Here is a 14,595-nt window from a genome sequence, read left to right as displayed (position 1 = left end):
CCCTTTGCTTGGTTTTTTGGGCAATTACATTAATGATTATTGATTAACTTAACTATATTAATTTTTTTTATGATCTATCATATTCTGCGTGACAAATTTTTATATGGCTTTTTGGTTTGTATCAAAATAACAAAGATAAAGATCTGCTATATACAGTACAAGAGATATGTAGATTTGGTGAACAGAGGACTGTTTGGTGGTATTTATAGTTGCAATGTCATCTGAATTTTGAGTTTTCCATTGGAGTGATGACCAGCTCCAAAGTCTAAATAAATAACCTTATCAATTCTTTCTATTAACAGCTTGTGAAATAGTGGGTGGAGGAATTGGATTCAGGTGCACATCAACTGGTTTGTGTATCCAGATGGCTGCCATTTGTAACAGCATTGATGACTGCGGGGATGGTCAGGACGAAATGGATTGCTTCGGTGAGGATTGCTAAATAGGATTGGCAAAGTCTTGAAAGCAGCTGCCTAGCTGGTGTTGCTAAACTCTAAATTGAACAAAATCTACATTGAAATTTTGTAAAACCATCAATGCAGTTCTCTGGGTTTTAATTAACCAAATAACTTGATGAGTCAGCATGCATCTGAGATTGATGCAGAAGGGATGTGGAGGAAGGTACCATATGTAAGCTGAAAGAATTAAGATGAAAAATATGACTGAATTCTCATGGCAAAAGAAATGGCATGGGGAGATGTAGTTAAGAGATTCTTTCCCCCACCCCCAACCCCCTCCAATAAAAAACAAGAAGAAGAGAAAGAGTTTTTGGGTAAACTTATATACTTCAGAAGGAGCTGACATTAACACCATTATATTGTACCTAATGTCCCCAGAAAGAGTATTGCATGCAAGTCTACACTTAATCGTATTTAGTCAACCCTATAGTGTAGTAGAACTTTTCTACAGATCATGCTGGTCGAGACAGTACTGTATATGTCCCCTTAGTCCTATTGCAACATGCATGGGGTACTACTATGAGGGTGTGATAGCAGTGTTCTAGCTGTTAGTAGCCTATTCACAAGGCCATGCATCTAGACAAGTGAGGCCAAAAATTTGGGCTGTCAGAAAAAGAAGAAAAAAATGGCAGTATTGGAAGGCAATTGGCTATTTACTTTTTGAACTTTTTTTTTCGTAAATCTTTATTTGGAGATTAATGTGTTCTCATTTATCATCTCCCATGGTTTTATTTTCCAGAAAGTGAAGTGTGTCACATGAAGAGAAGTTTGGTCAATGAGCTGATACAAGAATGTCCTCTACGAACGCAGAATCTACAAGGCTATTTGGAACCTCAGAATGCGACTTGGATATTCAACGAAACTGGCAGTATGAGAGCAGAATTTATAACAGAGGTTAAAAAGTATAGGCTGTGAAAGACAGCAAGTGATTTGTTTACCCTTTTATTACATGTGATATATAACATGCATTAACAAGTTGGTCCCTCTGACAACATAGTTACTACATAATAAAAAAAAGGCCTTCTAGGACTATTTCATTAGCTATTTCATCACATAGCCTGTGCCAAGAACACTTTCATTGTTCACATCTATATTTCCAGGCTATATTGTTATCAATACACATATAATAACTCTCACCAGTATTTTAGAATTCATCAATTATTGTGTTTTAAGTACGCTCTGCAAACTGTGGAATTGCACTCCAACAGAATAACAACCAAAAAAAAAAAAATGAGGTGTAAATGTTTTGAAGTAACATATCTTAACTTTGGGGGGGGGGGGGAATGTTACAATCACTTCAGAGAAACAGAACATTAATAAAAAGGAATGGTGAGGATTAAATGCTTTGAAGTAACATATTTCTGATTCTGTGAAATGTTACAATTAGTAGAGATTGATGATAATAACTGTATCCATGTACCTTAAACCTATACCAACAACTCAGACCATATTTACTACAAACACTCACAACCAAAACCTTAAACTCTGACCGTCTTTGTCAATATAATCCTGCCTTCTATGATGCAAAAAAGGTTAGGTAGACTACTGCAAACTAACTGTTATGAAAAAGGTATAAGTTTGTAATTGTAAAGGTTGCTGTGCTGATGTTAAGTTGGTTTGATAAAAGAATTACACACAAAAAAGATTGCTGTGATGTAAATTGCAATGACAATCAGTTAATATAAGTACTATTGAATGATCATTTGTTGTAATTGCTAGATCAAATCTGTATTGGTCTATCAGTGTTAAGAGAGTACTTTTGTACTCATCAGTACATATATATATATATACATATATATATATATATATATATTTATATATAGGCTATTGTTACTGCTTTACACCTAACTGATCCCCACACTCTAAAGGCCAGTGTCATACCACAATTTATTGCTCCATTGACTTACACTGAAAAATTTGTCACTTTCCAAGGCTGCTAGAGAGCTAGCATAGCCATAGAAGTTTTCAACTGACATGTCCTTCCCACCATATGATACCTGATGGCTTGGGCTATCAAAGCACGTTCAACCTTTTGCCACCAAGACCGTTTAGATTTTGAGCAAGAAAAGCTCAAAGGTTAGCATAGTGCACCCCAGCACTAGGATTTTATAACTGCCTTAAATTAAATCACCTTCAGTCCTACAAGTTTTTAGACCATCTTATTTCATTGAGTCCTCTGCAACACCCAAGGATGAAGGAGAATAATAATGGTCTACTCAAAAAATGCCAAAAACAATCATGACAGTACAGTAGATCACTATCGGACTATTTTCCGACAGTTAAACATTTAGGCCGATGTCACTTACCTAATTGTGGTATACTAGTAGTACATATTGTGGTATATACTGGTAGTACCTATTTTGGAATATACTAGTAGTACCTATTGTGGTATATACTGGTAGTACCTATTGTGGTATATACTGGTAGTACCTATTTTGGTATATACTAGTAGTACCTATTGTGGTATATACTAGTAGTACCTATTGTGGTATATACTAGTAGTACCTATTGTGGTATACTAAGTAGTACCAATTGTGGTATATACACTAGTAGTACATATTTTGGTATATACTAGTAGTACCTATTGTGGTATATACTAGTAGTACCTATTTTGGTATACTAGTAGTACCTATTGTGGTATATACTAGTAGTACCTATTGTGGTATACTAGTAGTACCTATTTTGGTACATACACTAGTTATTTTGGTATATACTAGTAGTACCTATTGTGGTATATACTAGTAGTACCTATTTTGGTATATATTAGTAGTACCTATTGTGGTATATACTAGTAGTACCTATTGTGGTATATACTAGTAGTCCCTATTGTGGTATATACTAGTAGTACCTATTGTGGTATATACTAGTAGTACCTATTGTGGTATATACTAGTAGTCCCTATTGTGGTATATACTAGTAGTACCTATTGTGGTATATACTAGTAGTCCCTATTGTGGTATATACTAGTAGTACCTATTGTGGTATATATACTAGTAGTATCTTTTGTGGTATATACTAGTTGTACCTATTGTGGTATATACTAGTAGTACCTATTGTGGTATATACTAGTAGTACCTATCGTGGTATATACTAGTAGTACCTATTGTGGTATATACTAGTAGTACCTATTGTGGTATATACTAGTAGTACCTATTTTGGTATATATTAGTAGTACCTATTGTGGTATATACTAGTAGTCCCTATTGTGGTATATACTAGTAGTACCTATTGTGGTATATACTAGTAGTCCCTATTGTGGTATATACTAGTAGTACCTATTGTGGTATATATACTAGTAGTATCTTTTGTGGTATATACTAGTTGTACCTATTGTGGTATATACTAGTAGTACCTATTGTGGTATATACTAGTAGTACCTTTTATGGTATGTACTGGTAGTACCTATTGTAGTATACACTGGTAGTACCTATTGTGTTATATACGGGTAGTTATACCTATTGTGTTATATACTGGTAGTTATACCTAAGGCAAATTCCATCAGCTACTGAGTTAAGTAATCTCTTAGTTTATCATGGAATAAACAAGATGGTCGTAAAAACGGCACAAACATTTTCACTTTTGAGAACAAAAGTGGGGATCAGGACCTTGTTTCCCTTATGGGAGGTCGTAAAACCAACCGACATTAATTTGAGAACAGACAGTGGATCAATTTTGAATGAAAGAACATTATATGCAAGAGCAGATCTATGGTTGCATAATCCACCAAACATTCATGCTACAATCTTGATCACCCCCGCGTGGGCGGGTCAGACTCCTCACCAAAGGAAGATGACAGTTGCAAGTATTCTGCACACTACCAAGTTGAATTGCCCTAAGCGTGCGGTATTGAATGCATAATTGAAATATGACTGGCGCTTCAGATGCTGACCATTGTGTGGCCAATTCTATAACCATTTGTAATGACACCCCTTTGAAACATGACAGTATACAAGCTAGTATTAGGACTTCATGGTGACAGTTTGTATAGCAACAATGATAGGACTGAAATACCATAGTGCCAGCAATTTGAAGGGAATCACCACATAGAGAGCTCTGGCCACAGTTCTACAAGCTGTGATATGTATTGGTTGGATAGCAGTTAATTGTAGGACTTAACTACCTGAGTATCATGTATGAAGGTTTGGAAAATTTGCTCTAACAATTCCTATCATTTAAACAACAGCATTCAGTTAGTAATACACCCTTACAAAATGGATCCACTGTTCATGCATTATGTATGTACCTCAAATTCAGTCCAGTATAGTTTTACTAAACACCTTATAATTTCTAATGAAAGTGAGTCAACAAAAGGATAAGCCTCCTTTCCTTTTACATTACAATTTGCTTATAATTTTCCCAACACAAAGTCACTTTTTTTAAGTAACAAAGCTCTTTTAATTGCAATAATGGAAGTTGCAATAAAATAGATTGAATTTATGAAATGGGATACTTTTGAGCTTTTTTCCCACAAAACTGAGGGAGCATTTAAGTGCCATCCCAGCTTTGTTTCCCCTTGTGTATAAATATTCCTTTGTAACATTGCAGTAGCTTTTCATAGATGATTCAGAGTGTAAGGCTCAACTCTTATTAAAGTGTTAATTGGAGATGCAGTGCCCCAATCAGTCATCTGACAATCAACCTGTCCGGCCATTTTGGCCACCACAAACGTCTATGCAATTACAGAAACGTGAAAGAAGAGAGTGTGGTTTCAGCAATTCCTTTAGCATTAAATTTCATAATTTTAGCCAATTTTGCTAAAAACTGCAAGTGCTTAAAACTACTAGGGGGTAAAATTATAGCTCCCAGGCACTTGCATTTTCCTGAACTATGCACATGTATTAACCTACATCGGTTACTGTACACTGCTTGTATATGGGAGCAACCCAATAATGTTTGCTGGTAATAATTGCAGTAGTGAACAGGGCGGTTTGTTTGGTTCGGAAATTGTGCCATTTTTGGCCCGACAGCGATTATTACCCTACTTATCGAGTGTTAATAAGTTTTTAAAGTCTACTGGACGAACATTGCGTGTGGGTTTTTTCCGTCTTTTTATCTTGCTATATACCCTACTGGTGAACAGCAAAATCTACTGGCATGTAGCCAGTTCATAGCTGGAATTATGATTCCCCCATGTGCTTTTTTTGAGGGCTACATTATGACAGTATTTCCACTCAACTATCATATTTTAAGTCTCATGCATATTCAGTGAGTGTCAATGATTTTAAGTGGCCAAGCACTTCAAGGAAGGGCATGACAACTCAAAAATGTCTCCAGCCGATAAAGTTACAAAATCTTGCGGTCTTGTCATATTCTCCTTTAGAATCTAGTATTCTCTCTCCATCTATATGGTTGTAACTATTCCCTTTGTCATGTTTATTTACTTCTTGCACACAATGCAGGTAACACTGGATGTGTCTCAACAGGAAATTACAGATACCATCCTTTACCAAGTAGGAATCTTTGCTGACTCTGTGAGATTTTTGTTCACTACTACATCATCCACTATTCAGACTAAACAGTTGACATACCCGGTATTCTTTGATGCTTCATCTGTGGCAGTTACTGTGGAGAGACTTAATATTGATACATTTGTCCCGGATCCAGATTTCAGAGGTTTCCTAAATATCACTGTTGCTTCAGTAGATTGCGAGGATGTTAATTTGAGATGTCTTCTATCTCTTTATGATGTCTTTGAAAACAACTGCCCTCAAAACTTGATTGATGCTAGATCTGTCTTATTGTTCTCTCTTGAGTCATGTCCATGTAAGTGTTTGTTGTCATGGTAATTTGCACCGAGGTTAAAACAGTATCTTAAGCACATGCATACAGCTTTGTGACTATTAAGTGACTATTTTCCATTTAGATATTTTTACCACAACATTTTCTGTTACCAATTTATAGTACATCTATTTTCAAATGAAAGCTGTTTATTTGGCTTCCAGTCTGTTGTAATCACAGAGTAGCTGATGTTAACTTATCATACATCGCATAAAGTGGAAAGCTACAAGTTAAGTAATTGCATCACCATCCATCATCATCACTTCATATACATGGGGGGGGGGGTGAAAATTGTTGGTGTGAGTAGGGAGTTGTTATGGAAACTCCCTGGTGTGAGAAAGATGCACTCCTGTGGTATTTAAAATTCTACATGCTTAATCTATAACCATTTTATTTATAAACAATCTAGTGTTGCATTTTCAAACCATATATAAATAAATATATATACATATATATATATATATATATATATATATATATATATAAATATATATATATATATATATATATAAATATAAAACATTGGCTCTTTCATATATATATAGATATATATATATATATATATATATACATATATATATATATATATATATATATATATATATATATATATATATATATATATATATATATATATATAAAATTAGTAGTGGTCCATACTGATAATATAAAAGATAAACAAGCAAATATTTTTAACAACGACATACTGCTATATTTCCGAGTGGTCACCACTCCATCGTCAGGCAATTGTACAAGATCAATTAAATACAAGGGCTAATATACATCCGAAGACGACAATAGTGATAAGCATGAGTGATTTTTAAACTAGGAATGATTAGAACAACCAGCAAATTTGTTAGTGAATATTTTTAACTTAGGGATGAATAGAACCAGCAATAAAAAGTAAATAGGGATTAGAATAGCTCCAACCCGTAGCTCGCTACATTTCTATTTAGGTCAGCATTTTAGTCTTTTATTAGGAGACTCTCTATAATCTTCCTCCTGAACCACTGGGGTTCATTACCAATAGTGGCACAATGGTCAACAAAAGTAGGTAGATGATGTTTATGCGCAGTATAATGAAGGTTAATAGCACCTTTCTGACCACCAAAGGAGCTCATCAGATGTTCGTTGAACCTATCCTTAAGCCGTCTATTGGTTTCTCTGACATAAAAGGAATCACAGTCTGGACAGTTAATCCTATAAACAACATTGTTGGCATAATCTAACTTATAGGCATCCTTGAAATTGAACAGAGCAGAGATTTTCTTTTACAGAACAATTATTTTGATATGTATATTATCATTATACAACCCCTTAATGTAACTACCTAAAGTCTTAGCGAGTTTATCACTGCTGGGGCCACAATATGGTAATTTAACATAAACAGTATTTAATTGGGTCTCCCCATGATCTAATTTAATTACAGGACCCATGCCCAGTTGTTTTCTTAATTAATAAGTATAGTTTTCCATTTCGTGCAACAACTTCCTAGGGTAACCATTTAAAGTCAAAATACATTAGACGTAATTTGACTTTTACAATTGCCTGACGATGTAATGGTGACCACTCCGAAATATAGCAGTATGCCGTTGTTAAAATATTCGCTTGTTTTTCTTTTATATTTTATATATATATATATGTACATATATATATATATATATATATATAAGCATAATATGTACCTTAGGTCGACAGTTTATGGTAAAAAAGTGTACCTTAGGTCAACAGTGTACCTTAGGTCGACACTGAAATGTCGACACTTATATATATATATATATAAGCATAATATGTACCTTAGGTCGACATATATATATATATATATAAGCATAATATGTACCTTAGGTCGACAGTTTATGGTAAAAAAGTGTACCTTAGGTCAACAGTGTACCTTAGGTCGACATTTCAGTGTCGACCTAATGTTTTCACTACCATTTTAAGACACTTTTTTACTGTCACAACAAGCACAGTAAGAAATTATACAAAGCTGTATGATAAAATCCATTGGAACATACAGCTTTGTATAATTTCTTACTGTGCTTGTTGAAGTCTCATATTCTACAATTCATATATATATATATATCTATTTTTGGGGTTCTTTCTTTTTAGTGAAACCAGATTGCTCTGATGATGAATTTGCTTGTACTTCTGGGCTTTGTGTCCCTTCCAGTGCTTTGTGTGATGGTTACAATGACTGTGGAAATATGGATGATGAATTCTCCATGTGTAATCTAGACTTAGGTAAGTAATCAAAATTAATTAATTCAAAGATCATATACAATTACCCTTCCCCACTTCCTGCTACCAATTGTCTTTCAAAAAGTATCAATTCAAGTTTCTGTTGTATTTAATTCAGCTTTGGATCACTTTGAGTTCCCATGGCAGCTGTAGAGTTAACTGGGTAATGAAGGCAGCGTAACTATTCATAGATTACCTATATATATATATATATATATATATATATATATGTGATGCCGTACGAGAGCATTCACTAAAGAAGAATCAAAAACAGACGGATAGTTCTGCTCCAATTTATTAGGGGTTTGAATTAGCCTTTACTGGGTGTATGAGCCAGTAAGATATAGAAGAGGATAAATAGAGGACGGTGGTACAACCCACCGGACGGATGTGTAAAGCTCTGAAACTGTTAATAAAAATATGAAAAGAAATCATAAGTATAAATCCATAAATGAAACCTCAGTAATCAACGGTTAATACGACAAAATACCTCCTTGCATAATATATAGGTCTATGAAACAACATGAATAATAAATGGCCATGACACAGGTATTTAACTCATGCATCAAACCTTAAACGATTCATAAAATAACACTTTAGGATTAAACAAGTAGTGGAGGTAACATTTAAGTTATGGCACGTCTGCCTCTAAACAACCACAATTGCATTCTAAAAACAAATTAACACAATTTAATATGACATCGTACCTATCCATTTCGATTCACCCTCGACTGATACAACGATTCATAAACTAAAACTCATGACCATAAACTGCAAGTTAATTTACTTTGAGGTACGGCATGCTAACCTTAACTGAAAAATGCAGCTAAATAACCTCCGAGATATTCATATAGGACATACTATGACATCGTTGCATTATTTAGGATACAATATTCAGCACAATATGTATATGGTGAACCTATACACTTAACGGTACATGGGCGCAGCCATCTTGAATATAATATATAATGTACATAAATCTAACGAGACATGGGGGCCGCCATCTTAATAGGTGGCGCTCTTACACAACGACCTAGCACGTTATTACCACATACACAGTGTAAGGCATTTACAAACAGACTCACACTGTATATACTTTAGACCTAGGCTACAAGAAATAGCGTAAATACGGTATTATAAACGTAACATTTGCAGCATGTACTAAATAAATTGAGTGTGATTTAGAAAACAATCATTTAAGTATAATTAGACATAATACGTACACTCTTCGTAAGCGATCGTTTACGATTAGCCTACAGGACTATTACACAGTGAGTATGCAACAAGGAAAGTAACATTGCCAATACTTGACTAACAAGCACACGTGAGGACAACAATTTGGCTATATTTCACGTGAATGAACCACTTCTTAACTTAAAATTGATATTGGGTGATCAAAGTGAATATTTATATTCACCTTTACAGCTTCTCACATCCCGAATGTGATAGATAAAACTTTAAAATAGATATATAGAAATAGTTGATTACTTGATAAGGTGATATTGCTTCAGTAGTTTGACGGCGTGTGTGCAGAAACAACGCTGACGATAGCTAGAACGGAAGGGATGCTGTACACCAAAACAATACAAGCCACTGTTCTAGTGAGTGACAGTACAGATAAACAATACAGTCCACTGTGCTACGCACGTAGATACAGGCAAATCGTTGGGTCACAGGTCAAACTACAGTAGTTGCTAAGGGGAGAGTTCATGAATATGGATTTCGCCACCTTCCCTCACATATATATAAATATATATATATATATATATATATATATATATATATATATATATATATATATATATATATATCATCCAGTCTCTTTTTGTCATTTATTATTTAAACATAGTCTGGGCAGAAAATCATGGTTTTAATTACTATTTACATCTTTGTCATATTTCTTTCATACAGTCAAGGTTGACTACAGGCATTCCTGCTGAAATATATTACCTCCTATCTAAGTTAATTAATGTAGCCTACGTTCTTCTCTTCTGTAGAGTGTCCCCCTTATTTTGGTGCCTCGTCATATAATGGTGATTATCCCTGCTTTCATCAGTTGAATGCAACCTTCAACAAATCGACTTCAAAGCTGTTGTTCTCTGAGCCAGTATTTGACACGGTTTATATTACCGAGGTAGGTTTTCAATTGTTTTCTAAATTGTGATCTTATGCAACTTTTTCAATTTCTAGTGAACCGGTATGACACCTTTAATAGAACTGTCTTTGAACATGATAGTTAATAAGGATTTGTTTCTATTTTGGCCCCAAAATACCCATAAGACCTCTCCCAAGCAGAAGATACACGCAACATTTGTGCCCCCCCCCCCATAAAATAAAGACCCCCACTAAAAAAAAGGAAAAAGAAAGAAATACAAGCACTGGTTACCAGCCTGCACTAGACAGTGCTGACCTTGAACCATTGAAATGCCACATATTGGGTTACCAGCCTGCGCTAGACAGTGCTGATCCTTGATCCATTGAAATGCCACATATTGGGTTACCAGCCTGCACTAGACATTGCTGACCTTTGATCCATTGAAATGCCACATATTGGGTTACCAGCCTGCCCTAGACAGTGCTGACCTTTGATCCATTGAAATGCCACATATTGGGTTACCAGCCTGCACTAGGCAGTGCTGACCTTGATCCATTGAAATGCCACATATTGGGTTATCAGCCTGCACTAGGCAGTGCTGACCTTGAACCATTGAAATGCCACATATTGGGTTACCAGCCTGCGCTAGACAGTGCTGACCTTGAACAATTAAAATGCCATATATTGGGTTACCAGCCTGCACTAGGCAGTGCTGACCTTGATCCATTGAAATGCCACATATTGGGTTACCAGCCTGCACTAGACAGTGCTCCCTTTGATCCATTGAAATGCCACATATTGGGTTACCAGCCTGCCCTAGACAGTGCTGACCTTTGATCCATTGAAATGCCACATATTGGGTTACCAGCCTGCACTAGGCAGTGCTGATCCTTGATCCATTGAAATGCCACATATTGGGTTATCAGCCTGCACTAGGCAGTGCTGACCTTGAACCATTGAAATGCCACATATTGGGTTACCAGCCTGCACTAGGCAGTGCTGACCTTGATCCATTGAAATGCCACATATTGGGTTACCAGCCTGCACTAGACAGTGCTCCCTTTGATCCATTGAAATGCCACATATTGGGTTACCAGTCTGCACTAGACAGTGCTGACCTTGATCCATTGAAATGCCACATATTGGGTTACCAGCCTGCACTAGACAGTGCTGACCTTGATCCATTGAAATGCCACATATTGGGTTACCAGCCTGCACTAGACAGTGCTGACCTTTGATCCATTGAAATGCCACATATTGGGTTACCAGACTGCACTAGACAGTGCTGACCTGATCCATTGCAATGCCACATATTGGGTTATCAGCCTGCACTAGACAGTGCTGACCTTTGATCCATTGAAATGCCACATATTGGGTTACCAGCCTGCCCTAGACAGTGCTGACCTTGATCCATTGAAATGCCACATATTGGGTTACCAGCCTGCACTAGACAGTGCTGACCTTGATCCATTGAAATGCCACATATTGGGTTACCAGACTGCACTAGACAGTGCTGACCTTGATCCATTGAAATGCCACATATTGGGTTACCAGCCTGCCCTAGACAGTGCTGACCTTTGATCCATTGAAATGCCACATATTGGGTTACCAGCCTGCACTAGGCAGTGCTGATCCTTGATCCATTGAAATGCCACATATTGGGTTATCAGCCTGCACTAGGCAGTGCTGACCTTGAACCATTGAAATGCCACATATTGGGTTACCAGCCTGCACTAGGCAGTGCTGACCTTGATCCATTGAAATGCCACATATTGGGTTACCAGCCTGCACTAGACAGTGCTCCCTTTGATCCATTGAAATGCCACATATTGGGTTACCAGTCTGCACTAGACAGTGCTGACCTTGATCCATTGAAATGCCACATATTGGGTTACCAGCCTGCACTAGACAGTGCTGACCTTGAGCCATTGAAATGCCACATATTGGGTTACCAGCCTGCACTAGACAGTGCTGACCTTTGATCCATTGAAATGCCACATATTGGGTTACCAGACTGCACTAGACAGTGCTGACCTTGATCCATTGCAATGCCACATATTGGGTTACCAGCCTGCACTAGACAGTGCTGACCTTTGATCCATTGAAATGCCACATATTGGGTTACCAGCCTGCCCTAGACAGTGCTGACCTTGATCCATTGAAATGCCACATATTGGGTTACCAGCCTGCACTAGACAGTGCTGACCTTGATCCATTGAAATGCCACATATTGGGTTACCAGACTGCACTAGACAGTGCTGACCTTGATCCATTGCAATGCCACATATTGGGTTACCAGCCTGCACTAGACAGTGCTGACCTTTGATCCATTGAAATGCCACATATTGGGTTACCAGCCTGCACTAGGCAGTGCTGATCCTTGATCCATTGAACTGCCACATATTTTAAAACAGAGAGCCCTGCACACAAATGCATATCACCTTACCATTCATTGTTCAGTTCTTATATGGGGAAGCCTTTATAGACCATTGTTGTACTTTTCTTGTCAGTTTGCAATTTTTCACGGTAATTTTGTGCGAAAGCTGTGTGAATTACGGGTTTTGGTGGTAAACCTTGAAAGAATATTTAGTACAGAGAGTGATCACCCTTGAGGTCAATTCTTAAAAACTTAAAGAAATAATTAACTGCACATATTGATTAACATGATTTTGTATAAATGAAATTTAACATGGCAAATATTAATAATGTGGGGCTCAAGTCACCGTTTAAAATGCACTAAACAGTTTTCTTGTTGCCTTTATTTTGTTATATTTAAATGATAACCAAACCCATCCATTATTTTCATCTCTATAAATATGATTAATTTGTGCTCTTGAGAATATTATTAAGAAAACGTCTTTTCCACAAACTAAGAAAAATCGTGTTCGGTTATGGGGATGCTACGGTTTGCAGCTTATGTCAATTGGTTCTTTCATTTTGCAGTATGTTATGTCATATTGTCACTTATATAGTGGATGAAATCTCATGTAATTCTCTCATAATTCTCTCATAATTTTCATAAAAGCTGTATTGCTACCAAAAGCAATGCCACTATATTCAATTAAAAAAAATCATTCAGCAGGTATTTAAATTATTTGCAGGAGAAAGATTACATATTAAATACGTGGGTCTCTGTGATGTCAAAATAGAATTGCTCAAGTCTGATCATATACTGCCTCTCAAAACAGTCGTCGCATAGATTACTAAATGTCTAAGAGAGGAACAAATGCTGTGGGGTACATGGCAGTAAAATTCTTGTGAAAGGTGCCTTACCCAAGGACACAAGGTAATAATCTAGCCAGAACTTGAATCTGCAAAGTCCACTGCCTTATAACCACCTGACCACAATGCTCTCATAATAATAGCTGTCTTTTTTTGCATCATTTTACCACAGCTTCACTTTCTCTTAGATGATAGCATCTTCGGAGGACTCATTCGTTTCAACATCACAACTCCATCATCAACCGTTGTGCTCTACTGGTCTGGATATGTAAGTGTCCCCGCATTTTCTCCGTCTTTGAAATAAGATTGACTTATGCAAAACATTTGCTCCAAAAAAAAAAATGTCCGCAACAATAAGCTATAGGACATTCTGGTCATATCCGAGCTGCAGGATTATCAGGACGATGTTTATCTTTAATGTTTTAATTTATTAATGTATCTGGCATAAACAGTAGATTATGTCACATCAAGTGGAAAATTGTTTATTGGCATTTATATCCGTTTCTTGGGCTTTCATTGGACAAAATCATCACATGTACGAGGAACAGATATCTGTCGATTATCACGCAACATGACAGGGATCTCCTTGGCCATTCTGATTCTAGATATCTGATTGGAATCTACAAATGTCAGATTTTTAATTGGTACGAACCTGAACCAGTTTCTCGAACTATTATTGGTGAACTTTGTCACGTGTCAGTATTAAACCTTCTTTATTGGATGTCAGATGATTTCCTTCCAGTATTGATTGTAGAGAATGGATCACCCAAAAACTTTCACACAGCAAACTTGCTGTTTAGCCTC

General features: G+C 36.4%; 1 protein-coding gene across 2 annotated transcripts in view; it reads left to right on the top strand.

The window, feature by feature from the left end:
• Positions 1-14,595, top strand: part of LOC139958830 (uncharacterized) — a 54,744-nt gene that overhangs the window by 13,159 nt on the left and 26,990 nt on the right. For both annotated transcript variants that reach the window (XM_071956205.1, XM_071956206.1), the window contains 6 exons: positions 303-428; positions 1,198-1,352; positions 5,858-6,221; positions 8,346-8,477; positions 10,472-10,608; positions 13,964-14,059. In XM_071956205.1, coding sequence (XP_071812306.1) covers positions 303-428; positions 1,198-1,352; positions 5,858-6,221; positions 8,346-8,477; positions 10,472-10,608; positions 13,964-14,059 — 1,010 coding nt within the window. The remainder of the gene's footprint in view (positions 1-302; positions 429-1,197; positions 1,353-5,857; positions 6,222-8,345; positions 8,478-10,471; positions 10,609-13,963; positions 14,060-14,595) is intronic.

The sequence above is a fragment of the Apostichopus japonicus genome, chromosome 18 (genome assembly GCF_037975245.1).
Source record: "Apostichopus japonicus isolate 1M-3 chromosome 18, ASM3797524v1, whole genome shotgun sequence".
NCBI lineage: Eukaryota > Metazoa > Echinodermata > Holothuroidea > Aspidochirotida > Stichopodidae > Apostichopus > Apostichopus japonicus.
This window is presented reverse-complemented; position numbering and strand designations above follow the sequence as displayed.